Genomic DNA, 27,343 nt, shown 5'->3' on the forward strand with positions numbered 1-27,343 from the left:
CTGAAGGTGAGGAGTCAATACTCACTAATGAGAAGAGGCTTTGTCCCAGATAGTGAGGGTCCTTAATAATGGATGGCTCCTTGAGGCACTGTCTCTTGAAAATGTCTTTGATGGTGGGGAGGATTGCGATGGAACTGGCTGAGTCTATAAACTTCTGTAGCCTCTTTTGATCTTGCACATTGAAGCATCCATACCAGACGGTGGTGCAAATAGTAAAAAGACTCTCCACTGTACATCTGTAGAAATTTGGAAGTGTCTTTCATGATGTACCAAGTCTCCTTAATGAGATAGAACTGCGAGTTCACCTTTGTAGTTACATCAATGTGTGGGTCCAGAATAGATCAACTGAAATGTTGAGGCCCAGAAACATGAAGCTGCTTACCTTTTCCATGGCTGACCCCTCAAAGAGTACTGGTGTACGTCATCCTGATTTTCCCTTCCCAAAGTCCACAATATATCTTTTGGTCTTGCTGATGTTGAGAGCGAGGTTATTGTTGCAGCACCACTAAACCAGCCAATCTGTTCACTCATGTATGCCTTCTCTTAGTCAGCTGAGGTTCTACCAACAGTAGTGTCATTGGCAAATTTATCAATGGCATTTGAACTGTGATTACTTATGCAGTATGAGGGTAGAGAGAGTAGAGCAATGGGCAAAGCATAAATCCTTGAGTTGTGCCTGTCTTGAACTAGTGACTCTATTATTGAAGCGCAGCTTGTTTCAGGAAGCTATGGACTTGGACCGCAAGATTCCTCTGTCCATCAATACTGTTAATTGTCCTGTAGAAGTGACTGTCCATTCTACATTTTAGCACCAACTGAACTATATCCTGTGTATCCTTTAGCAATCTTCTAACCATCCTCAACGTCAATCTTAGTATTGTCTCTGAACCTACTAACCCATCCATTCACATTTTCATCCAGAACATTTCTTTCTATCAGCAACAGCAAAGCTCCCAGACATTTCCAAATGGATCCTGAATCCTGGTACCTTTTAATATTCTCGATGAACTTACCAGGATGGACTTTGTCAAATATTTAAAAATGCATGTACAAGGTCCACAGCTCTATCTTCATCAATCACATTTGTTACCTCAGTCAAATTAGTAAGACATGAACTGCTGCTGTCCAAAATGGAATCGTTCTTAATTTGACCATGGTTTTCCAAATGCACATAAATCCTTTCTCTGCGATTGAGTTAAATAGAGCTCTTATAGATAGCGGGGTCAAGGGATATGGGGAGAGGGAAGGAACAGGGTACTGATTGTGTATGATCAGCCATCATCACAGTGAATCACAGACCTACTGTTTATTGCTCTCCAACAGCCTCCCACCGCTGGTAGTTTCACTGGTTTTTGTTTCCAAGGTTATTGCAATTTCTGTTCTTGAACAACATTAGCTGCTTACTAGACCATACCTGTGGCTAAAGATCTTGGTCAAGGTCCCAGCAACCTCATCTCTTGCCTCTCTTAATAATCTAGGTTATATTGTATCACATGAGGCCCTGCGGATTTATACACTTTAATGTTCTTTTAAGAGTTATAACAGCACCACAATGCTTTATGGTATAATCATGCTGCACATTGATCTCACAATGCTCCATCACCTCCACCTATGGATACAGAGTACTCATTTAGGGCCTCGCCCATGCCTTCCACTTCAAAGCACATGGTCCCTCCTTTATTGTTGACTGGGCCTACATTCTCCCAAGTTATCCTCTTGCTGTTGATGTCTGTATAAGAATGACTGATGAAATTAGGGAATTTCATGGTGAGTTATAGAAACAAGTCCAAAAAAGCTGGTGGTGAACTGGTTGTCATCAAAGTATTGTATGTAAGCTCATGTAAGTAGCAAAGGGCCATACAGAAATTTCAGAAGTATGCATGCAGAGAGACCTCTACGCACTCAAAATGATGTTACAACTATTATTTTTGTCAGTTGATAAATAATCTATTGAATTTTTATTTTTCCATGACCATTTTGCATTGCCAGACTGCTAAAGTATTCCTTAAATGAAAGAAACGAACATGCTTCAAAACCTTTAATAAAGCTGCTAGTGCCTCCAAATGAAAAATAAACAAGATCTGCAAAAGATGACGTAATCTCTCCTGGCTCAAGGCAGAGCTTTTGTCTCAGACCCTTCAAATTGCCCTAGTATTATTGCTTGGGACTACACCCTGAACCTTGTCTCTCCATTTAAAAAAAAATCACTAGAACGGAACATTTAAAGGCCCTTTCAGTTTTCTTCCTGTCTAATCTTCCAGTTCCTTTTTAAAATAAAAAAAACCTTTTGCAGTAGTTGTGGTTCATTAATATCTTTGTATATTTCTTTCAGTGTTAGAAGTAAAAGAATAATGTTTTAAATGATATGTGTCGCATTATCTTATTCATCTGGCTTCAGCAGTACAATTGACCTTTGATTAGCAGTCAGTGAATGGCATAATAACACAATAGCCTCTTTCTTAAAATAGACAGATACATCATTCATCAAAACATATAACAGCCATGAATTGCAAGAGCTTTATTGCACAGAATCTAATTTTTCATAGTAATATAAAGATAACCTCAGATTCTGACTACGTATATTATATAATGAAATATAAAATCTTCAATCTATTTGTAAGAAAATACCATTAAATCCAAAGGCAAACAGACCTTGAGATAATTTGCAAATAGAGGGAGGAAAGAAATCTTATTCAAGCAATACCCAATTCAAGCTTGATATTGTTTAAATTCCTACATATTTACAATAACAATGTATTTATTTAGAGTCATAAACACAGTAATTTCGTAAACCTCACAGGAACATTATCAATCAACATTTGATCAAACAACATATGGGGATATTAGATTGGAAGCTTTATTGGGGGGAAGTATAGTGATGTAGAAACTGAGATAGGAAATCTCAGGAGACCCTGACAGCTGAAAGCAAGAGGCTGAGTCACCAATGGAGGAATAATTAAATTCAGGGATGATATAATCATAAGAATTGGTGGAGAGCAGCTATGTCAAAGGATTATAGAGCTGATAAGATTACCCAATATAGGAAAGATGATATTAAAAGGGATACAGAAACAATGATATGTATTTTAAAATAGATATGTTATTTAACCAGAAGTATATGTGGGTCAACAAAATCAGGTGTAAGGGGTGAACAGGTCTCTATGTACTTGCAAATAATGAAAAATTGGAGTGTCTTCAGATTTATGAAGATTGGCTTAGTGGGGCTAACCAAGAAGCTCAACAAAATGAGCGCACACAAAATGCTGGAGGAACTCGGCAGGCAAGAATAAAAAGTCAATGTTTCAAGCTGAGATCCTTCAGGACTCGGGTCTTGAAGAAGAATTCTGGTCTGAAACATTGACTATTTACCCTTCTGCGTAGATGCTAACTGGCCTGCTGAGTTCCTCCAGCATTTTGTGTCTGACCAAGAAGTTGGAAGGTATCAAAGGCAACAGGAAGTAACCCCCATGTAAAGCAGAGCTGAGTAGCTATGCAGGTAAAAATAGACAGTTCTGGCAATGTTGTGGACAGGTGGCTCAAAATGTACCTTAAGATCAAAAAATGACAGCAAAGAGTTCAAACAATGGTTCAATTTTAGGCCACTGCTTGGGATAGGAATGGAGTCCATAGGTAACAAGCAGTTTGCAGTAGACCCCAAGTTAGTAGCTTCCCAAATTTTAATTGCAGGGAGCATTTACTCATTCAGTCCAAGATGCTGGACAGTTTAGGGATTGGACCAGATTTGCTGTAATATCTTGGCCAAAAGGAATGCCAACAGGAATATTGAGAGGGCACTATTTCAAATTTTAAGAAGTCCTTTGATCCTAATATTTGTCAATGAAGAACTGCTGACAGGAATCAATAACCTCATACTTCAGAAATGCCATATTTCTAATCATCTTTGAAATGAGACAATTCAATTGTGGTAACTACAGAGCATCTTTGATATTTGCCGGAGTCCTCAGAAGAGTGTGCCCTGATGATACCATCTTCCAGTGGTTGAAGAATTGATCCTCAACTTGCAATATATTTTTCCATCTGGAGGAGCAGTCAACTTGATCTTCACAAAAAAAAACCTCCAAGAAAAATGCAGGGGAAATGACAAGGCACCATACATGGTTTTTCTCAACCTTATTAAAGTATTTAACTCCATCATTCAGATGGTCTGTGGTATATTTTTCTTGAATTCAGCTACTCACAGAATATAACCTCAGTTGTGTTTTCTCTGTGACAACATGCCCCTACTTCCTATATCTCATAGCCAACACTTGAGAAAGGTGGGCTTAACAGCGAAATTCACCATTATCTTCAATGCAGCAGCATTGCTGTTGGTTGATTACAGAAGATATTTGAAGATTTCAAATTCATGATGTATTGGTCAGCAATGACCCTACTTCCCTTATAATTTTAAGAATTGAATTGAATAAATTGGACAGCACCTTGAGGTACTTGAGAGATCATTGGTCAAGGATTCCTCAGAGTCAGTGGATATGTTGCATATTCTTCAATAATGCTTTGAGCACATTCAGAACCATATGGATGTGAACCTGAAGAGCTGTGAACTGCAGTATTATAGGCCTGTATTACTTGCCTTATGAGCATGGATGGTATAGGCTAGATGGTCTTTAGCTTGAATATAGTAGAAAAGTCATCTGATATTTCTGCATGTTAAAAAAAAGAAAGGTAATAATTAAGTTTAAATCATTCTTGTTCACAACTGGGCAGCCCAATCTTGTTAATTAATCTCAAAACCCAGATCAAGAAAAATCTTGCCAAAATCTAAATTTGTGATTGCTAATTCCAAAGAAGATACATGTTCAAAATATGCAGTAATATGTAGCTAGTGGATCAAGCATCTTTTGAGGAAGAACAGCAGGGTTGATGATTTTCATAGCAACTAAGTATTTTTTCAGGTATTTACCATTACCAGGATTGGCTTAAACACTCAGTTGTTTAAAATTAGTGAAGAGTGTTGAGTCAGACTGTGGTGAAGTGGCTGGTTTTCATCAGCATACATGTAAAAATTGAGGCTGTGGTGTAACCCAGGAACAGCTTACAAATGAGAAATAGGGTGCCAACTAATAGATCCTGAGATGATCAAAGTTAATACCAACAAAGGACTAAGTAGAGCCCTAGAGCACTACGAAACAGAAACAAGCCCTTCAGGTTTGTGCCAGCCTGGTATTCTGCTAGTTATATCTACCCAAACTTCTGTTAGGTGTTTGACTTGAACACACATATATCACTTCTGCTGGCATCTTTTTCCATACTTGCACCACCCTTGGTGAAGAAGATCTCCCTCAGATTACCATTAAAGATTTCACCTTTCACCCTAAGTCTAAGACTTCTTGTTCTTGTCTCGCCCAACCTCAGGAGGAAAAAGCCTGTATGCATTCACCCTTTTTGTGTCCCACATAATTTTGTATACCTCTAGCAGATCTATGCTCATTCTCCTGCGCTCCAGAATAAACTCCTAACCTATTCAACCTTTTCTTATTGCTCAAGTCTTTAAGTCCCCGCAACATCCTTGTGAATATTTTTTCTGCCCTCTTTCAAACTTATTAATAACTTTCCTGTCAGTGAATGACCAGAACAGCACACAATACTTAAATGCCTTATAGAACTTCAACATCTATTGTCTACTACCATTCTTTAGCTTCTCCTGCTAAGCCAGTGTTGATTCCAATTGACTACTTCATTCTGAATTCCAAGAGATCTAACCTTCAGGACCAGCCTGTCATATGGAACTTTGTCAAAGGCTTATCTAAAGTCCATGTAGACAATGTCCACATGTCTTTCCTCCATCAACCTTCTTGATAGTGCCCTCAAAACTCTATAAGATAGGTTAGATGTGACCTGCAATGCACAGAGTCATGGTGATTATTCCTAAATGGGCACTATCTATGCAATACTTAATATATCTTGTTCATTAGAATACCTTCCAATATTTTACCCATGACTGACAACAGGTTTACCAGCCTTCAATTCCCTAGCTTATTCTTAGAGCCTTTCTTGAACAATGGAATGACATTAGCAATCCTTCGACACCTCACCCCACAGCTGTTTTAAAAAACTCTGCCAGGGCCTTTGCAATTTCTTCAATGCTCCCACAAGGTCTAGGAGAACATTTTGACAAGCCCTAGGGATTTATCCAACCTAATTCACTCCAGGATAGCAAGCACTCCCCTTCCACAATCTGGATATGGTTCATGAGATCACCGCTCTTTTGCCTCAGTCTGTAAAATCCGTCTATCTCTTGATGCAAAAAACAAATATCTCCCCCAACTCTTTTGGCTCCATGCATGGACAACCACACTGATCTTGAAGAGGACCAATTTTTCCCTTGCTGTTCTCTTCCTCTTAAGCTAGCTGTAGAAGCCTTTGGGATTTTATGGGCAAGTCAATATGGTTGATTCTGTAGTCAGTTAAAAATGTACCAAGTAAATCGGGATTCACAAAGTTGGGCAATGTTGGAGATATGTTAGAAGAGAATTCATTGTGGTGCTTTGTTAACTGATTATTTATTGCCATCTACAATTTATAGAGAAGATATCATAGTATCATGAACATATTATTAGGTGGCCTAAACTTCAGGGACAACTGAGCATAACTTTCTAAAATCAGCGGATAGGTATGTAGGGCAGTATCTGCATCAGGATTAACATTTGTCAGGGGAAAATCTGCATGGTGTGTATGTCTACACACCATCATACTGCCTCCAGGTTTCTTCTTTCATCTCTAATGAATCTTATTTTCACTAATTTTTAATTTTTAATACTTTTATAAAACTTTTTCCATTCCTCTTCAATTCTTTGCAGTTTATTACAAATTTTATTTATCATCGTTAGTTACAATGTTAGTCCCCTTGTAAAGTATACTTTATTTCCATCATTCTATTGATGAGTAACAATTAACCTGAATGACAATATACAGACTAAATTACCCCATGTAAACATTGCCCATTGCTTTTCCTCTGCTCATTGCAACTTTTTCAGTTGAGGTTTTTAAAAATGATTTTGTTCTTTAGATTACAGAAATTTCCCTTCCTATGCATTCTCTTAATTATCTCTACTTTTCAGTAATTTTGCATCCCCTCCAACCCCATAGACTTAATTTTCAACCATTTTGTTCTTTTCATTGATTATTTTTCTCACTTTATTTCTCAGAAGCAATCATAGCAATTGCTCTTTTCAAAAGTGAATGCTGATGCTGTTAGAAGTCTGAGACAAAGGCAGATTTCAAAAACAGAGCAATATCTGTAAAGAGAGCTATTGAGTCTCCGCAGATAAAATATTTTAGATTTCTAACTAATCTTGTCAACTTGGTTTCATCATCTGTTAAACACTTTAGTTGCCAGCTTATACTAGTATATAATACTTAAAGCAAATATCTTTTACTTGTTCTTTCCTTCTTATTTTGTCAGTGGTCAATCTGCTATATTTCATCTCTGATAAAGATATCTCACATGAAATGTTGACCTGTTTTGAACTGGAAAGGTATCATATAGTGAATGAGTTGCTGTTTGTTTGGATTATTTTTCTTTATTGCAGTTTAACAATATTTCCTGTTTTTTTAAATTTTGATATAACAATGCATGAATTACCTTTGGTCTACATTATTGTACCCAGGTGTACAATTACACTAACCAAGGAAACACAAGTTTAAATAATTGAGCATTTTAGGTATTCTGATCTCAATTTGCTTTTGTAAAATTTTGAACATTTATTATGTCTTGGCTTTTTAATTAGGCAATTCAAATTGCTTTGCAACAGCATTACGTAACTAAGAAGTAAATACGAATAGCTGGCTAAAATTTACTAGCAAAGGCACAGTGTAATATTTGCAGCATCACTGGGAGAGAACTGATATAAAATAGTTTATTTGGTGAGAAAACATTTTAATACACTGTCCATCTGATGCAGCTTTAAAAAAAAGCTCTGCTGATCCATTATTACTCTGTCTGGTGTGACATAAATTGTATGTTGGTACAGCCTGGAAAGCTACCCCTACATTGCAAAAAGTGGTACTGTACTTCCTGTTTTCATAAACGGTCATGTGCACATTTTAGTGAAGCTTGATTCCTCTGGAGCTTTCTCTCCCTCCCTCCCTCCCTCTATTTTTCAGAAGCAGTGAATTACAGTACACGCAGAAGCATTTGAAACCTGTGGCCTCAGTCTGGTTTAGCCAGAATATCTAAATTTTGAAGATAAGGTTTTTGCAAAGAAACCAGAGGTACTTGGCTCTGAACGTTTTCTAATTTTTCCAGAAACCAAGCAGAAGATTGAGCTGCTGATGTCAGTTAACTCTGGGAAGTCGTCCTCTTCAGAAAGGTACAGCAAACATCCATTGCACCCAGAATTGATGATAAAGGCAGACAGTGGGAAATCTGAAGGAGGGCGGGAGGGAAGGAGAAAGGAGCTGCCGATGTTGAAACGTCAGCTAAGAAAGCCTCACTGCATTGGTTAACGTACATTTTTCAGTATCTATTTTTATTCTGGAGGTTTGTTGCTTTTATTGAGGGTATCTGAGGCTAATTCATTTGTGTATTATGCTAGCTAGCTGCATTACTTAAATCAAATAGCAAACATTAATGTGCTGCATATTATTATACTAATGTAAGTTTTTTGTTCCTCCTGCTGTGACATGCACAGAACATGAATGCAGAACATCCCACTTACTATAATGCCTTTTAAGCCTGAGCCAGTTCTGAAAAGGAGTGTCTGTTTCTTGGACATGAAATCACCAACCCACAAATTAGTCAATGAGGCAGACATGCTGCTGCTTAATGGTTCTGTTCTATGAGAACATATTTATCTGATGCAGTAATGTTTCATACCTATGTGAAGATAACTGATTTGTAACGTTTATAAAGCCATACCTTGTTCTTTTTACCAAACAAAAATCAATATTAATTGAAAGAATTAACAAATGGAGGTTGTAAAACGTCAAAGTAATTTACTCAGTTAAGGGCTTTTAAATGGTTGAATTTACCATCTTGCATCAGTAATTAACAGCTTCTGTTAAGAGATTAGGAAAAATAAAATGTTAAGGTGTACATTTGCTTTTCAGTCAGCCATGGTTACTAATTGCATATTTTTGATGAAGCCATGCTCAAGATTTCTGAATGTACAGCTTTATGAGGTTGTAGGGAAGAAAACCTATGGACTGAGTATCAGACAACTACTCTGCTGTGACAAAACTTCGCATTCGTTGCTTTTGGAGAGTACTACAGCAAAATGTTGTATTGAAATGGAATTACAGGTTTAGTAATGGAGAATTAATTATTATTAACTTAAAAGCTTAATTATGTATTTGTGATTAGCAGGGTAATGTACATTTAAATGTAATAGAAGTGGCTGATTTGTAAAACTTACCAATCACCCAGTAAAGAAAAGGAATTCATTGAGGTTTACTACCAGTTAACTTGCTATTTATGACTTAAGAGAGACTTGAGTTGGCTGATCAGTGCTAGAATATGCAGTGCATTTCTTGATTTGCTACTTGGTGGCTTTGAAAATTGCTGTATTAAATTAATTGAACTCTTTAATGCTATTTTCCTCTTTGGATTCAGAGTTTCAAAAAGACAAAAGTATTTCACAATATTTCTCTACTTTATTGTAAACATTTTATAGATGGTGTTTCTCTCTTGCCATTGCTCAAAATAAGTTTGTAATGTTTCATAGCAGTAATGGTGATACAAACAGAATGTACCAGGGAAACCAATACAGAAATTAAATAGGACTTTTACAGCAGGACTATGCTTTATAAGAAAACCTGATGTTACATTGATATGTTTACATCTACATTACCCATTTAGATGCATTTGGCAACTTTCATTTGGAATAAAAACATAACAAACTCAGATTATTTCTCTCTGTAGTAACTCGTGTTGTAACTTTTCTCCCCACTTGGGTGATTAACTCTAAATAAATGGGAACTTCCGTATTTGTATTTAGGTACCATCATAATGCTTTGGAAAATTATGCTAGTCTGATTTTAATGCATATTTCTAACAGACTCTATTTTAATTCCAAATTCCAATACTCTTCTCTATAAGGTACTGAATTAAGCTGTGAAAAATGTTTGACAGGGTTAGCAGGATCCTTGGACGATATTGTTTGCAATTTCCTTCAGAATACTTTTTAATTACTCTTTCTAATCTTCATTTCGTATGTGGCTTCCGACAGTCAGGAGTCAAACTTGTAGGCTGATTCTTTTCTTTCCCTCTTCAGTGTTCCCTTCACATGGGAAGGTTGTGCAGATCAGAATGTTGTCATTCCTTTATTGGCCATGATTATGTTCAAGAAGTTTATATGACAATATTATGTTTGTACTTTGATAAAGGAATATGATGCTTATTAGTTACTTGGTGTAATATTGTCTAGAATGGAATGTATTTTCATCAAACAGCTACAGTGTGCTGAATGACCCAGTGTCTGTACACTCATAAATTCCTTTCATGCTGACAATTAAACCTTGATTCTTCATGGATAGCGGTAGTGTAGATAATCCAATTTATTATCACTGTCTCATACTGGTATTATGTGAAATTTGCTGTTTTGTGGCAACAGTGCATAAACTTAATATATTGTACAAAATAAAGAGCAAAAAAAAAAGGTAGTTTTCATGGGTTCATGTACCACTCAAAAATCTGATAACAGAGGGGAAAACACTGCTCTAAAATCATTGAATGTTGTTCTTCCAGCTGCTTTTCATCCCTGACAGTAGTATTGTGAAGGTCCTTAACGATGGATGTTTTCTTCTTGAGGCACCTTCTCAAGAAGAAATCCTTGATTGTGGGAAAAGTCATTCCCATGATGGAACTGGATGAGTCTGCAACTTACTGTAGCTTCTTGCAATCCTCTGCATTGGAGCCTCCATACCAGGTTGTGATGCAACCAGTCTGAATGCTCTCCACTGTAAATGTTTTGAAATTTGCTAGTCTTTGGTGACATACCAAATCTCTTCAAACTCCCAAAAAAAGAGAATCGCTAATATTGAGTCCTTGGTCTTGTTTATGTTGAGCGGAAGGTTGTTGTTCTGATATCACTCAACCAGCTGATTTATCTCACTCCTGTACACATTCTTGTTGCCATCTGAAATTTTACCAACGGCAGTGGTGTCATCTGTGAATTTATAAATGGCATTTAAGCTGTGCTTAGCCAGACAGTAATGAGTAGAGATAGTAGGGTAGCGAGGTATGCCTGTGTTGATGACCAATGAGAGATGTTGTCAGTGATCTGCACTGAATGTGGTCTTCAGGAAGTCTTCAAGAATTCCATACCAGAAGCCCAGGGTTATAAGCTTGGTGATTAATACTGACATATATTTTGTTGTTGTCTAGGCACGCCAAAGCAGAGTGGCGAGCTGTGGAGATTGTGACCTGTTGTGGTAGTAGGTAAATTGCTCAGGTCCTTGCTCAGTCAGGAGCTTATTCAGTTAAATGAAGGAAAAGAATATGCTGTAAATAGGAAACATTAAGTTAATGTAGAGGAGTATGTCAGTAACCTTGTGTTTCATGCATTTCAAAATTAATTGCTAAACTTGAATGTTACGAGGATATACACTCAGTGGCCATTTTTTTAGGTACAGGTGTGGAACCTGGTGTGATCTTCTGCAGTATCTCATCCATTTCAAGGTTTCATGTGTTGTGCATTCATAGATGCCCTTCTGCACGCCAGTGTTATTTGAGTTACTGTTGCCTTCTTCTCAGCTTGAATGAGTCTGGCCATTCTCCTCTGATTGCTCTAATTAACAAGACATTTTTGCCCATAGAACTGTTGCTCACTGGATGTAGTTTAATTTTTGCACGCCATTCTCTGTAAACTCTAGAGACTTACATGTGGAAATCTCAGGAGACGTGCAGTTTCTGAGATACACAAACCACCCGATCTGACACCAACAATCATATGATAGTTAAAGTCATGTAGAACACATTTCTTCCCTGTTCTGATGTTCAGTCTGAAAAACAAGTGAACCTCTTCAACATGTCTGTATGTTTTTATGCAGAAGTTGCTGCCACATGATTGGCTGGTAAGATACTTGTACTAACGAGATGTACAGGTCTACCAAATAAAGTTGCCACTGAATGCAGAGTCAACAGTTTTGGAGAATTTGCTTAGGAATTTAAACCTACTGTCTATTAGAAAGATGAGACTTCAAAGAGACTGGATTAAGGTTTTTAAGATTTTGTGAGTATTTAACAATGTCAAAATTAAAAATGAAAATATTGGAAGCATCAAGTCAGACAGAATCTATGGGGAAAGAAACTTTAATGTTTCAGATAAGTGTTCCTTTATCAGAACTGCTAAAGAAAAAACAAGTTGTTTCAAGTTCAGACAAGAGACAAGACAGTGTATTGGACAAAGGAAATATCTCTGCTAGGTTGCAGTGAAGGATAAATTGTACAGATTATCTAGTCAAAGGGTTAATCGGGGCATTTGGTCAGGTCAGCAGATGAAATACTCAGCGATTATGCAAAGTATAACAAGATTTACTTGAAATATCCAGAGCTATTTTATGGCAAGAAGTTAACTGACAGTCCACATTCAGATCAAAAGGTATTTGTAAAGAGAGAGAAAATTCCAAATTAACCGGAACAGCTAAGAAAATAAAAACCCAGATACAGTAGACAGTTTGTGGAGCTACATCTATTCAGTGATGCACTAAAAAAAAAGCAGTATTCCATAATGAATGAATCCCCTCTAAAACATGTAGTTGGAAGCTGAGGCTTGGAGAAGCTGTACAAAGATTTTATCATCATGCTTACAGCTTTTTGAACAGAAATAATATAACTTATAAGACCAATATTAGAGCAGAAATTCCATTGTGTACATATGCTGATGAAGGCACTCTCAAGTCTGAACTTAAATTTCGGTTTAGGTGGGTTGGTAATGACATCTGACAACTGAGAAGAGAGGTGTTTATAGATTGTCGGATGCTACTACATCCTTGATTAAAGCCTTTGGGAAATAATTCCTATTGGGAAAACTGAATTTTGAGTTTTGGAGCGCTCCTAGATATGTCTGCTGAAAAACGTTTTGGCTTGCAGTTTTCAATCGGTTATATTTTGAACACAATTTACATAATGAGGTAAATTTTGGAAGCAGTTTGGTACTTGTGATCCCTACTACATATGCACACTTAATAACAAGCAACCAGAATGAATTTCTACCTTTTTATAATTTGAAGACCACAACATGAATAAGCAAAAACACATTTTTAATTATCTGGGAATGTTGCATTTTTTTTAACCTATGCTTTGGAAGTTAGAACTAAGGGTACCTGGAGATATTCAGATATTCATCAGTCTCGTTCCAGGAGACTGTGTGGCCTGTGAGCAGATTTTACTATTTGAAGTCACTAAACCAGATCAATAAAATTAAGATGAATTTTCTCAAATTTAATTTTATTTTAAAGCAGATTATTTGGACAGTGTTTTTATGTTACTGAGTTAGTGCACTGACTATCTATAATAGAAAGCAGTAATTAAATGATGTTGAGGTATGCCATTTATCCTAAATTGCCTATAAATAGCAAAATAAGATTCTATAAAGCTTAATAATTTTGACTTCAACTGACCTAATTTTAAAGTTGTTAGTGCATATTTGAAAATGGTCTGTTACTATTTTAATCTTTGCAGAGATATTTTAGCACAAAGATAAAAGTTGGGAGGATTACCTCAGTTACTAATGAAATGCTCACGGATTTCCACTTGTATCAACTCTCATTTTACCTTGGCAAGCACAACAATATTCTCCCAACAACAAATGAGATGAATGAACACTTAACAAGATATTGCCTTCTGTATAAATCCTTATTCCATCTGTATTCATTTTAAAATGGATTCATGCTTCAAAAGCATTTTATCTGATTTAAATTTTTACTATTATTTGTACTGTTGAAACATACAAGTTCAAACAAGTTCATAATCAAAGTACATTTATGTCACCATATACTACCCTGAAATTCATTTTCTTGTGGGCATTCATAGTAAAGACAAAGAAACAGAATAAACTCAATGAAAAACTACACACAGTAAGACGGAAAAATAACCAATGTGCAAAAAGCAACAAACTACAAATATATAGTAAAAGAAAGAAAAACAAAATAACAATAATAAATAACCAAATAAGCAATAAATATTGAGAACATGTGATGAAGATTCCTTGAAAGCGAGTCCATAGGTAGTGGGAACTGTTCAGTGTTGGGGTGAGTGAAGTTAGCCCCTCTGGTTCAAGAGCCTGATGTTTGAGGGGTAATAACAGTTCCTGAACCTATTAGTGTTGGTCCTGAGGCTCCTGTCCCTCCAGTCTGATGGCAGTAGTGAGAAGAGAGCATGGCCAAGATGGTGAGGTTCTTGATGGATGTTGCTTTTCTGTGACAGTGTTCCTTGTAATGTGCATAGGTAATGAGGGCTTTACCTATGATGGACTGGGCTGTATCCACTACTTTTTGTAGGTTTTTCCATTCAAGGGCATTGAGGTTTTTATACCAGGCTGTGATGCAACTGGTCAGTAGACATTCCACCATGCATCTGTAGGTGGTTTGTCAACATTTTAGATGTTGTGTCAAATCTTCACAAACATGCCATGCTTTCTTTGTAATGGCACTTGCGTGTGGGACCCAGGACACATCCTCTAACGTGATAATGCTGAGGAAGTTGCTGACCCTCTCCAGCTTTGATTCTTTGATGAAGACTGGCTCATGGACTTCTGGTTTCCTGCTCCTTCAGTCAATTATCAGCTCTTTGATTTTGCCGATATTGGGTAAGATTGTTGTTATGGCACCATTCAGCCAGATTTTGAATCTTCTTCCTGTATGCTGATTTTCCAGCACCTTTGATTCAGCCAATAACAGTGTTTTTATCAGCAAACTTAAATATGGCATTGGAATTGTATTTGGCCCGAGTCATGTATAAAACGAGTAGAGAAGGTGGTGGCGGAGGCTAAGCACACAGCCTTGTGGTGCACCTGTACTGATGGGGATTGTGGAGGAGATCTTGTTGCCAAACTGAACTGCTGAACTGACTGAGGTCTGTAAGTGAGGAAGTTGAGGATCTCGTTGCACAAGGAGGTGTTGATGCATAGGTCTTGGAGCTTATTGTTTAGCTTTGAGGGGATGATAATATTTAAATGCAGAGCTGTAAGTCAATGAAGAGCATCCTGATTTATGCATCCTCACTGTTCAGATGTTCCAGGGTCGAATGAAGAACCCCTTGGGCAGGAGTTTCATCACCAACCTCTCAAAACGCTTCATCACAGTGGATGTAAGGTTCAAAGGTTCATTTTATTATGGAAGTATGTATGCAGAACTCAACTCTGAAATGTGTCTCTTTTCCAGATAACCATAGAATCCAGAAAAACATATAAGTAGATAAAAGAAAGACAACCCCCCACATGAAAAGAAAAAGAAACTAAAATTTGCCAACTCCAAACACCCCCAACCCCTCCATTGCACAAAATCTAACAGATGACCCAAACCCCCAGTCTGCTAATCCACAACAAGAAAGGTTGGGCGATAACACTGAAAGAGGCCAATATGAACTAGAGCAACACACACAAAATGCTGGTGGAATGCAGCAGGCCAGGCAGCATCTATAGGGGGAAGCGCAGTTGATGTTTCGGGCCGAGACCCTTCATCAGGACCAACTTCGTCAGGTCCTGACGAAGGGTCTCGGCCCGAAACATTGATGGCACTTCTCCCTATAAATGCTGCCTGGCCTGCTGCGTTCTACCAGCATTTTGTGTGTGTTGCTTGAATTTCCGGCATCTGCAGATTTCCTTGTGTTTGCAATATGAACTGGAGTTATTTTAAACTACAGTCTAATTCATAAATCTCACAATTTTGATAACATCTTCATGAGCATCAGGACACAGCAGCCCCTCCAAGTATTGCTCACTCTCCTCCGTATTTGCCTTGATGTTTCAATCTACCTTGGCACTTTAATTGGCAAGTAATGTAGTTGATCATTGCCCCTTGGAAGATGTTGCCTGAGGAATCTTTGTTTGGTGGCACCATCTTAACCAGAAACTGCTACTGGATGATAGTAATTGAGGCAGGTTACCATGCTCTTCTTGTACAGTGGTAAATATGAAGCCTGCTTGGAGCAGGTGTGTACTTCAGACTGTAAAAGTGAAAGGTTACTGAACAGCACAGTTCTTTAGTTCTAGGCCAGATCCTCCTGAAAGATGCTGTCACATCAGCCTTGGAGACTGAAGTCACAGAGTTGTCCGGAGCTATGGGAGTTTGTGAAGGTTTCTCCATGTTTTGTTGGTCAAAGTGGGCATAGAAAGCATTGAGCTCATCTGGGAGTGAAATCTTATGGTCACATTTGTTGCTTGGTTTTACTTTGTAGGTCATACCTCTGCCACATCGTCAAACAAAAACTAACAGATGACCCAAACCTCCAGTTTGCTAATCCGCAACAAGAAAGATTGGGTGAGAACACTGAAATCAGAGGCCGATATGAACTACAGTTAGTTTAAGCTACAGTCTAATCCATAAAGCCCTGCCACGCCTGATGAGCATCCTTCTATGATTCCATTTTTGTCTGGAACTGCCATTTCACATGTGAAGTGGCTTTCTGGAGGTCATACTGTTAACCTGAAATTATTAACCTGCTCAGTTGAGGAAAAACACCAGAGACACAAAATTACCTCTGAAACGGTTTTTATTCAGAGAGGAGTTCGCAGCCCCACGCACTTCGGGCGTCAGGTAGCCAACTCCCAATTTGTTGGTTTATAAAGGTCATACTTATACCCAAAAGCAGGGTACTACATTTGCAAATATGGTTACTGATTCAAATTCATCAATTGATTGGCTATTGCATAGCTAAGCATGTGAAGTACTTGGAATAAGCATAGACGCAAGCATAATACTTGGAATGGGTATGGACACAAGCAAAACACTCAATAGGTATATAGTTCAAAATACTTTGCCGAACATATTGTCTTGTGGTCGCAAAGTTCCTCTTCTTCCTCAACATGTGGTTGCCACATGCTGTCTGGCATCTTAATTTTAGCTACCTCTTCCCTGTCCTCCTACACTTCCCCAATGACGTATCCTCTCCCTGGTCCTGTCTACATATTTTGCTACGCTTACCCCTCGGCCACCCCTTCTACACGTACCCCTTACCGTCTTCACATTCTCAATACCTGGACCTCTTGTACTTTACTTGGCTGCCAGACGTTAACTCCTCTGAGCTGACCCTCAGCAGATTGCGAATCTGTTGGTTCATCCAGGGCTGCTAGCTGGGGAAGACTCAATATGATTTTGTGGGGATACACTCGTCCACAATTAACTTTATAATGTTTGTGATAATAAACTTGGTTATTTGGTTCAGATCCTCTGAGTTCTGGAACATGGCCCAGTCTGCTGACTCAAATCAGTCCCGTAGTTGCCCCTCTGCCCCCTGCAACCACCTCTTTATTGTCCTTATTTCTGGAGCTGTGTTCTTTAGCCTCTGCCTGTATGGAGGTAGGAGGAGGATAGCTAAGTGATCAGATTTCCCAAAAAGTGGTCTGAACTTGGAAATTTAGGCATTTCATATGGCAGTGTAGCAGTGGTTGAGTGTGTTGAGACCCTTGGTGCTGCAGGTGGTATAATGATAATTAGGCAAAGATTTCTTCAAGCTAGCTTGATTGAAGTCCCTAGCAACAATTTGAAAGGCATTGGGATAGGCTGTTTCTTGTTTATTTATGAGGGCTTGCTTAATGTTGGCCTTTGATGGTATGTGGACTGTGGACAGGGTCACAGAGGAGAACTCTCCCAGTAAGTAGAATGAGTAGAATGGAAGGCACTTAATCATTAGCGGCTCCAGGTTGGAAGAACAAGAATATGACAAGACCACTATATCTGAGGACCGTAAAGGGTTTATATTTTTCATTTGCATATTTCTATGTAAAAGTTTACATTTCATACTCCTAAAAGCAAAATTTCTGCATTTGCTAAAAATCTGAAATATTTATGAATACATGAATACAGTATGACATATTGGAATTTTAACAAATCACAGTATATTTAATTTCCATTTGTTTACATTGCTGACCAATTCATCAGCCTAATATGTTCAGGTTGTTTCTCTATTCAGAGACGATGCTTTATCTGCGAGATATTTAATTTTTTTTGTTCTATTTCAAATTTCTGGGCTTTTCGACAGAACTACTAAGATATCTTCGTATAGATTATTTTGGAAGTTTGTACATGGGACAGAGGTGCACTGATCCTCAATTTTTCTGTTTGATGGTAAATTGATTAATGAGGCTGAAATCAGGAAGTGAAAGGAACTCTGAAAGCGAGTTCACACAAACAAAATTATGCATATAAGATAAAAATAAGCATATTTGTTTGTATATTAGTTTGATTCTTTGACATTATTAATGTGCTGTCTAATTTATTTGTTGAGGGCCTGCCTAATTTGGGAGTAATTTTTAGGTAGGCTATGTTAGGATAGCCTTAATTATTGCAGGTGATTTTTTTTCCCTTTTATTTCCATTGACTGAGACTTGTAGTCAAGCAGCTTGAATCTTTGTTTATGTAATTAGTGAAGCAACCTTCATTTGAAAAAGAGGCTAAGGAAATTAATATAACAGTTTTATTTATAAGTACGTACATTGTAAATATATGGCTTATCGGAATATTGCTGTCTCCCCTCAAAATAGACTTAATGCACTCTACATTAATCTTGTAACAAAATAGATAAAAGATAATAATCTGCAATCCTTCAGGATTTTTATGCAGGTTAATCATTTAACATTTAAGAAGCTTTTCACACAATTTTCTTTCTTCAGCCAGCTCCTGCACTAGACATTTCTTGTGAATTTAGAGCCCTGTTACTTAATATGGTCTGTGTGTAATATGTTTCAAGGAAGTTGTCACACTCCACCAATAGAACAAGATAAATAAGAGTATCTCAAGAGTTGATGAAAACTACATTCATCTTTCAACTGATTTTGACTATCTTGTCATTAGCTATTAATACTAATGCTGTAGTTTGTGTGTATGAGATGCTAGCTGGGCGTTAGGATTTGTTCCTACGTAACTGCAAAATGTAAACTGTTTGGTGATGACTTGTCTTGAGTATTAGACACAAAATTTACCATTAATATTGAGGCACATGGGTTGGAAAGCATTTTATTAACCTTTTAAGACAGTATATGAAAACTTGTCAGTTGAAAATGGCCTTTAAAGGACAAGAGAGGACTATTTGAGGGATTTTGCTGTTAAACTTACGATTTATAAACAGTATGTTGGCCATAGACAATGATGATTGACCATCTATTCAAGGTATAAAGCATATGAAAAGTGGTAGGCAGAGTTTATTTAGGTATTAATATATTCATAATTTCAGCAAGATATAAAAGTATCTGTGAGAAGATGGTAGGTGAGAAGGGAGCAAACATAGACATAGCAGAAAAAGGATTTATAATTACTGCATAGAAATCAATGTGTTTTCTTACAAAAGATAGCTATTCAGATTGCATCCAGGCCAGTCAAAATCCACCACCCAGCAATAGAACTGCACATCTCAGTTTATTAAATACACATCCAAGTAATTTTTAAAGTGAAGAGAGTTTCTGCACATTATACCTTTCTTAGAGGCAGTGTTTCTAGACCCATACTATATATTTATCCTTTCCCATAACTAAGCTAAATCTAACTAAATTAAGACTATTAACAAAAAATTGCTCTTCCAGAAATGCACCTTCTTGTCCACCCGGTTTGCTTCCCTCAAACTAAATCACTCCCACCCATCCCTCATCTCTTTGAGCAGTTACATACATAAGTCATATTTTAGATATTTTTGTGTATGCTTTGCACCCTTCACACTGATTGCATTTCAGTTAATTTGTGGGTAATAGAAATTCTGCAGTTTTTCTGAACTATGGATTTTGTACTTGACAAAGTTACCTACAGATTTGTCCTTCTGTCTTCATTGTACTGTTTGGAAGTTAATAACACACTCCCTGCTGTGTAATTGTCTTTTTATTGTTCTTTACTTCAAGGCAGAAACCTTATTTCAATTTTTACATCTCTTTTACAGCTAGAATTATTTATTAGTTATTATTATCATCACGTTCCTCCCTATCATGTTCGTAAATCATGTAAGCAGTACTTTAGTAAGAAGTAAAACAATGTTGTTCTATGTTACTATCTCTGCCTTTGACTCATCTGCTTTATTCTTTGTCCTTCTTGCAATAAGATGCATTAAGTACAGCCAGATTCCTTTTTCTATTTTGCTTTTGTTTATTCTGCCTTTCAGGCTCTCAAATTTTTTTTTGTCTTCCACTTCCAGAATTCCTTTACTTATGAATCTATACTGAACTTCACATTCTTCTGCCGAGTTGGCTTAAGCCTTTCCCAATAGAACCAGCAAATGTCCCTGCTGGGCTATTGATACCTAATACCATAAGATCTAAGAACAGAATTCGGCCATTTGGCCCATTTTCTGGCCCACCATTCTATCATGGCAGATTTATTATCCCTCTCAATCTCAGTCTCCTGCCTTCTCCCTGTGACCTTTGAGGCCCTGTCTAATCAAAAACCTATCAACCTCCATTTTAAATACACTCAGTGACTTGCCTTCACAGCCGTCTATGGCAATGAATTCCACAGATTCACTACACTCTGGCTTAAGAAATTCCTCTTCATCACTGTTCTAAATAGACTTGTCTCTATTCTGAGGCTGTGCTCTCTGGTCCCAGACTCCCTCAGTCTTGGAAACATCCTCTCCACATCCATTTTGTCTAGGCCTTACAATATCTGAAAGTTTTCAATGACATCATCTCTCATTCTTCTGAACTCCAAGTACAGGCCCAGAACCATCAAAGGCTCCTCATACATTAACCCCTTCATTCACAGAGTCATTCTCATGAACCTGTTTTGGACCCACTCCAATGCCAGCAAATTTTTTCTTAGATAAGTGGTCCAAAACTGCTCAGAGTACTCCAAATGCACAGTCTGACCAGTGACTTATAAAGCCTTAGCATTTTTATCCTTGCATTTATATTCTAGTCCTCTCAAAATGAATGCTAACAGTGCACTTACCTTTCTTGCCACTGACTCAATCTGAAAGTTAACCTTTAGGGAATCCTGCATGAGGGATCCTAAGTCCCTTTGAACCTCTGATTTTTGAATTTTCTTCCCCTTGAGAAAGTAGTCTAAGTCTTTATTCCTTCTACCAAAGTGCATGACCATACAATTTCCTATACTATATTTGCTGGCCACTTATTTGCTGATTCTCCCAATCTAAATACTTGCTCTTGTAACACTACCCGCCCCTTCAGCTATCTTTATATCATCCACAAAGTTGGGCACAAAGCTATCAATTCTGTCATCCAGATCATTAACATATAATGTGAAAAGATCCTGTAACAGGCATACTACGGTACCAGTCATCTTATAAAGATCCTGCCCTCCCCTGAACTGGTCCTATTATTCTAAAAATGTAAAGCTGTTCTTTGTGCACCATCTCTTCCAATAAGTAAAAGTCACTTTTTGTTAAAAATGTAATCCATGATAAGAGGCATAGATAGAGTGGCCAGCCAGCATCTTTTCCCCAGAGCAGAAATGGCTAATGTAAGAGGGCATAATTTTATGGTGATTAGAGGAAAATATAGGAGGAATGTCAGAGGTAGGTTTCTGACACAGAGATTGGCAAGTGAATGAAACACACTACTGGAGGTTGTAGTAGAAACATATATATCAGGGACATTTGACAGATTCCTAGACATGTAGAAGGATGAAAGAAAAATGGGGGTGGGGTGGGGTGCTATGTGGGAGATTGGCCTTAGAGTAGGTTAAATGGTAGAAGGGTCTGCACTGTGCTGCACTGTTCAAAGTTTGAAGTATTCGGCTTCACTGTTCTCCTATTCCTGTAGTCACTTGTGTATGGTATTGAGATTAAGTTTTTGAAGTACTGCTTTATCTCTTTCTTAACTCCTTAACATCAACGTCCTTTTTCTACCAATACTGTTACTGATATGGATTGTGGCCTGCTCTGTTCACTTCCCCGTACAACATATTTTGCTGCTACTCAGTAATATCCTTGGCCCTGCAGCAGGGAAGCAACACAACATCCTAGAATTATGCATGCAACAGAAGAAAGACTTGCTAAATTGTCATCAGGAATGCCTACCGTCCCATCCTTTGACTGCACTTCAGGGAATCTAATCATCGAGCTGTCCTCCTCCTACTTCAATAAAGGCAAAGACAAAAGAGCACGGCACCAGGGATAAGGATGACAAAGAGGTAGTCATGGGAGGCAGAAGAGCGGCTAAGGGACTGCTTCGAGTTGGTGGATTGGGCCATGTTCAAGGACACGAGGGAATCTAAGGCCACATTGTGACAACTTTATAAAGACACATATGGATAAGCTTGTCCTCACAAAAATCTTTTGGTCTTCCCTGAACACAACCCCTGGATGAACCTGGAGATTTGCAAACTGCTGATGCCTAGATCAAGTCGTGTTCAGGGTTAGTGAATCAGTAAAATGCAAGAAATGCAGGTATGACCTCTGGAAGCCCATCTCACTTACAAAGTGGCAATTCTGGACTAAACTGGAATCATAGAAAGATGCTTGACAACTGGGGGAGGGCTATCTCCATCTACAAGGAAAAAACAAGCAACATTAATGGCAAGGCAGCATGCACATAAGATGTCGGAGGAACTCAGCAGGCCAGGCAGTATCCATAGAAAAGAGTAAACATTCAACATTTTGGGCCAAGGTCCTTCATCAGGACTGGAAAGGAAGGGGAAAAATCAGTAAGAAGTTGGGGGGAGGGGCAAGTTCTAGGTAGCAAGTGATAGGTGAAACCGGGAGAAGGGGAGGGGAGGTTGATTGATGAAAGAGTTAAAGAGCTGGAGAGTGGTGAATCTGATTGGACAGTACAGAAGGCCTGCAGAACACCACTGGTCACCAATCTCCATGCAGAATACCAACCATCTACAACCACCCTTTGCCATCCAGAACTGTCTTTTTGATTTTTATAATTGACCTGGATGAAGAAGTAGAAACACCTGCCTCTACTCCTCCTCCTCCTCATCCCTACTAGTCAGGGCCCTGAACAGTCCTTACAGGTGAGTCTGTTGGGGAAATGTATTGTATTGGTGCTCCCAGTTTTGCCTTCTGTATTTCTATGAGGCTTGACATACATTGGGAGATTACTTCTCCAAGCATCTGTGCTCCATGTGCCAGAAAAACCAGATCACCCTGTAGCCATTCATTTCAATTATACTTCCATGCCATTTGTATGTCAGTCCATGGCCTCCTCTACTGCCGTGATAAGGCCACACTCTTGTTGGAGGAGCAATACCTTGTATTCCGTATGGGTCGTTTCCAACCTGATGGCATGAACATTGATTTCTCAAACTTCCCAAATCCTTCACCATTCCCTGTTTGTGTTTCCCTCTTTCACCTTCTCTCCTTACCTGCCCTTCACATCCCTAACTGCCCTTCATCTCCCTCTGGTGTTCCTCCCCCTTCACTTTTGCTCTGTCTGTGCATTCCAGAAAAAAAATTACCCCTTCAATATTGATAACTTATACTAGTTAAAGTAAAATGTTCTTAAAAACAGTCTGGAGTTTTAACAAATTTGTCCACTCTTTCTCTTGGTTGCCTAGCATAGGTTAGTCAACACAATAGATAATAGGAAATTGGTTTACATCAACTTGTCCAATAACTGCAAAATTGTTATTTGATTTCACTTTTATAACAGTAGAAATGTTCCCTACCCCTTCAACGTGTCTGAAATGAATTTCTCTCCCTCAAGATCTACTACTTTAGTTACCAGTTACACTTTTTTCCCCAATTTTAATTCATTGTTTTCTTGTACCCCTACTTTCATTGTTCTATGTTTAAGCTTTCTCCCTGAACCTTGCATTTAATTGCACAGAACATCTGCTGACGTACAAAAGGCTATGGATGTACGTTCATTTGTACCTGTTAACTACCTTGCCTTCAAACATGTTTACTTTGCTGTACCTAGTGAGTTGTTTCCTCCTCCTTCCTGTTCATGACATAGCACAAAATGATTTCATCATTCTCAAAGCGTGTCCTCAACTATCACATTGTAACAGTTGAACTTGAACTACTAAGTTCTCATCTTGCCTGTATTTATTCAAAAGTTTTTGCAACACTCTCCAAACTAACATCAAAAATGAATGCTAAAATTTATCCCTCTTAACATTATCATATCTTGTTATTGGTATCAATTTACCTGTAGGCTCTTTGCAATCAGCTGCCTCCATTTTCATCTTTGAGTCAGGCGATACATATTACCCCATTTTTGCATTTGATCTGTAACAAAGTTCACTTACTTCCGGGTTTCTAATTTTGTTTGGTGGTCTGTTTTACCTGCCTGTCTTTCTTTAGTATTCTGAGTTGCTTTCTTCATCTTGAGGGCTGATCACCAAGGATCTTACAATTGGTGCCCTCCTCACTGGGCTCACTGTGATCCTTTGACATAATCTATGCTTATATCATTAATTTATTGTTCAACTCTAATATAGAATTGCAAATTAAAGATTTGCTTCCTGAGCATTTCTTGACACACTAATCCTCCACTGTATTAACTACCTCAACTAGTCCTCATCAGTGAATGTCACCACTAAACCTTGAAGTATTCACCTTCAAGGTTTCCTTCATCACCTGAATGGTTCAACGAACTTGATTCTTGAGAATGCAGGTATGGACCTTTGAAGATGCAGCTTGGCATTTGTTGGGTCAAACTTCAATCCAGATTAAAATCTCGAGATCTGAGAGTGGGGTTGAAGTAGTTCAGCCTCACTACTTTCTGCCAGCCGAGGTCCTTTTCCTGAGCCCGTGCCATCTGCCTACGTTTGACCTGTCTCTCTCTCTTCTCATTATTACCATTGGGCAGGAGGTGCCAGCCTCTTGGGCCCCATTTTCAGGAGAAGTTGCCTGCAACCATCAGATTTCACTTGCCTCAGAGCTGAATTGACTCTGCAGCTCATTTTCTATGTATTATTTGTTCACTTTTTTTTATTATTTGCATGGTTTGTCGTCTTTTGCACATTGGATGTTTGTTGATCATTGTTTGTGTTCTTTTGTGGATTGTATTGGTTTTGTTGTTTTCCTGTGGATTCCTGCTAGAAAGTGAATCTCTAAATTGTATATTGTGTGTGTGTGTAGTTTGATAATTTTACTGTGACTTTGAACTAAACCTACCAAGTGGTTTTCAAAGGGGATTAAATAATGGTCAAGTTTTCCATTTAACTTACCTGCCATTGTGGCTTCCCTGATGGAAATCAGAACTAATACACTTTCATATTACCTGAATGGTCTTAGGACATCAGAATTTGAAAGCAATGTATGAAGTTGCTTGGTAATTGTATCCAATTTAAGATAAAATCTTGGTTGAATTTAGGAGGATATTATTTTTGCATCATATTAATTGACCTTTTATACTGAGGAAGAAGTTCTTTTTAAAGGGCATTTCAAAATAGACAAGTGTTTTCTTAAATGCTTTAGCTATGAACTAGTTACGATGGAATGAGGAATTGCCAATACAGGTGAGAACTTGTAAAGGGATATAGCTTAAAAACTTACAGTATGTCTCCATTCTTAGTTTGTGGTATGAAACGTTGCATGTATCTTAAACTAGTTTTGATTTTTTTTATATGTTCTGTTTGGTCATGGAAATGCTCACCCAGAAGTGTAGTACACAACTTTATAAATTTTTTCTGCTAAGCATGCCTGTTTTTCTTACTTGTAATGCCATTTGGGTGTGGCACTGCTCCTGATTGAGTCATTATACAGGCTTGAGTACCCCTTATCTGAAATGCTTGGGGCTGGAAGTGTTTTAGATTTTTGGAATTTATGAGGTAGTTTGGGATCACCATAACACACAAATGTACTTAACATTAAAAATTATTACATACCTTTTAATATGATGAGAATATATGTGCAGGGTAATAAAAACAGCACAACAGCACCGGGAGGATACCGGAATCAGCTGTTTTGCAGCAAGAATCAACAGCAGGCTTTCAGTCTCCATCAACGATGCTGTCATTTAATTAAAAGGTTACAGTACATTGTATTTGTAGTTTACTTTTTTAAGGTTTTATTTAGGTTATAAAAACAATCAGAATTGTAGACTTGTTCTGGTTTTTAAGAATTTCATCAGTGACAATCTTCGCAAACTCAACAATGCATTTCTCTGTTGCTTCGTGATCAGCAGATGCTTTATCTTTAAACTTTTAAAAATTGTTAAAAATTTAATGCTGTGCCTTAAATTTCTGCAACCAGCCTGTTGAATATTCACAATTGCCTTCTATTTGCAGTTCGTCATGATAGATCTTTGTTGTTTCTTAACTAACATACCGTAAAGCAGCATATGTTCACTCCAACACTTGACAAATCCATTCTTTTATTATGTGATCAAGATTTATTTTTTCTGTTTTCATTATCTTCTGTTTATTACATATTTGAGATCACTTTTCAGAACTATTTGTGTCGCCTGGGAACCTTCCCAGTACCTTGTGGAGTTTTCCATTTATATCATCATGTCAGCACTTTAAAAAAGTTTGGATTTCAGAGGTTTTCAGAACTTGGAATATCAGATAAGGGGTACTCAACCTTGAATAAGCATTCATGAATACCAGTTGGTAGTTAAATTGCAGATTCTTAATCTGTAAATGAAATTTTATAAAATCTTGAAATATTATAGATATTTTCAATTATACCTTTACCCTTCATTAAATTTTTGTAATTATTTGTTAGCAATAACTATTTGCTTGTGTATTTAGTAAGGTTGGCCAAATGAAGTGCCTTACTTCAGAAGAACGGCACAAACTGCAATAGCCATATTATTTATCTTTTTGACATCATCCATCCTGTGGCTTCCTTCTCCTCAATGTCTGCACCCTCTAGTCATAACCCATTGCATGTTCGGTTGTTTACGTGTTTGAATTGATCCAGTACTGTGTCCTTGAAACAAAGTGAATACATATTATTTGCATTTTCTGCTTACAGCCATCAAAAGACATCATGTAATCACTTTGCCATAAACTCAATTACAGGTGAAAGGAATGTGGTGTAACCAACTGTACATTTGAGTACAGTTGGTCTACTTTAAAGCTTTTTGAGCAATAACCCTTCAGAAACGGATTACTATGCTAAGAGACTGTTAACATGTGACCCTTGAACGATGCACTTTGGCAGTTTTATATTTTTCAAGTTAAGGGTTGAAATTTGATTACACCCCTTTTGTTGCACCATGCTTATTGTGAGAAGGTTTGGATTTAACTGCAGAGTATGTTTGTATCTTTTTGCAATTCAGAGCATGAATATGTGACCAGTAAAAGTCTAGGGAAATATTTT

General features: G+C 37.7%; 1 protein-coding gene across 4 annotated transcripts in view; it reads left to right on the forward strand.

The window, feature by feature from the left end:
* Positions 1 to 27,343, forward strand: part of LOC132403659 (SRSF protein kinase 2-like) — a 227,168-nt gene that overhangs the window by 44,564 nt on the left and 155,261 nt on the right. For 2 of the 4 annotated variants that reach the window (XM_059987182.1, XM_059987180.1), the window contains one exon: positions 8,267 to 8,330. In XM_059987182.1, coding sequence (XP_059843165.1) covers positions 8,293 to 8,330 — 38 coding nt within the window. In that variant the 5' untranslated portion in view covers positions 8,267 to 8,292. Of the gene's footprint in view, positions 1 to 8,121; positions 8,331 to 27,343 lie in introns of those variants that run through there. The other 2 variants (XM_059987181.1, XM_059987183.1) reach the window with 2 other exon arrangements.

The sequence above is a fragment of the Hypanus sabinus genome, chromosome 13 (assembly GCF_030144855.1).
Source record: "Hypanus sabinus isolate sHypSab1 chromosome 13, sHypSab1.hap1, whole genome shotgun sequence".
NCBI lineage: Eukaryota > Metazoa > Chordata > Chondrichthyes > Myliobatiformes > Dasyatidae > Hypanus > Hypanus sabinus.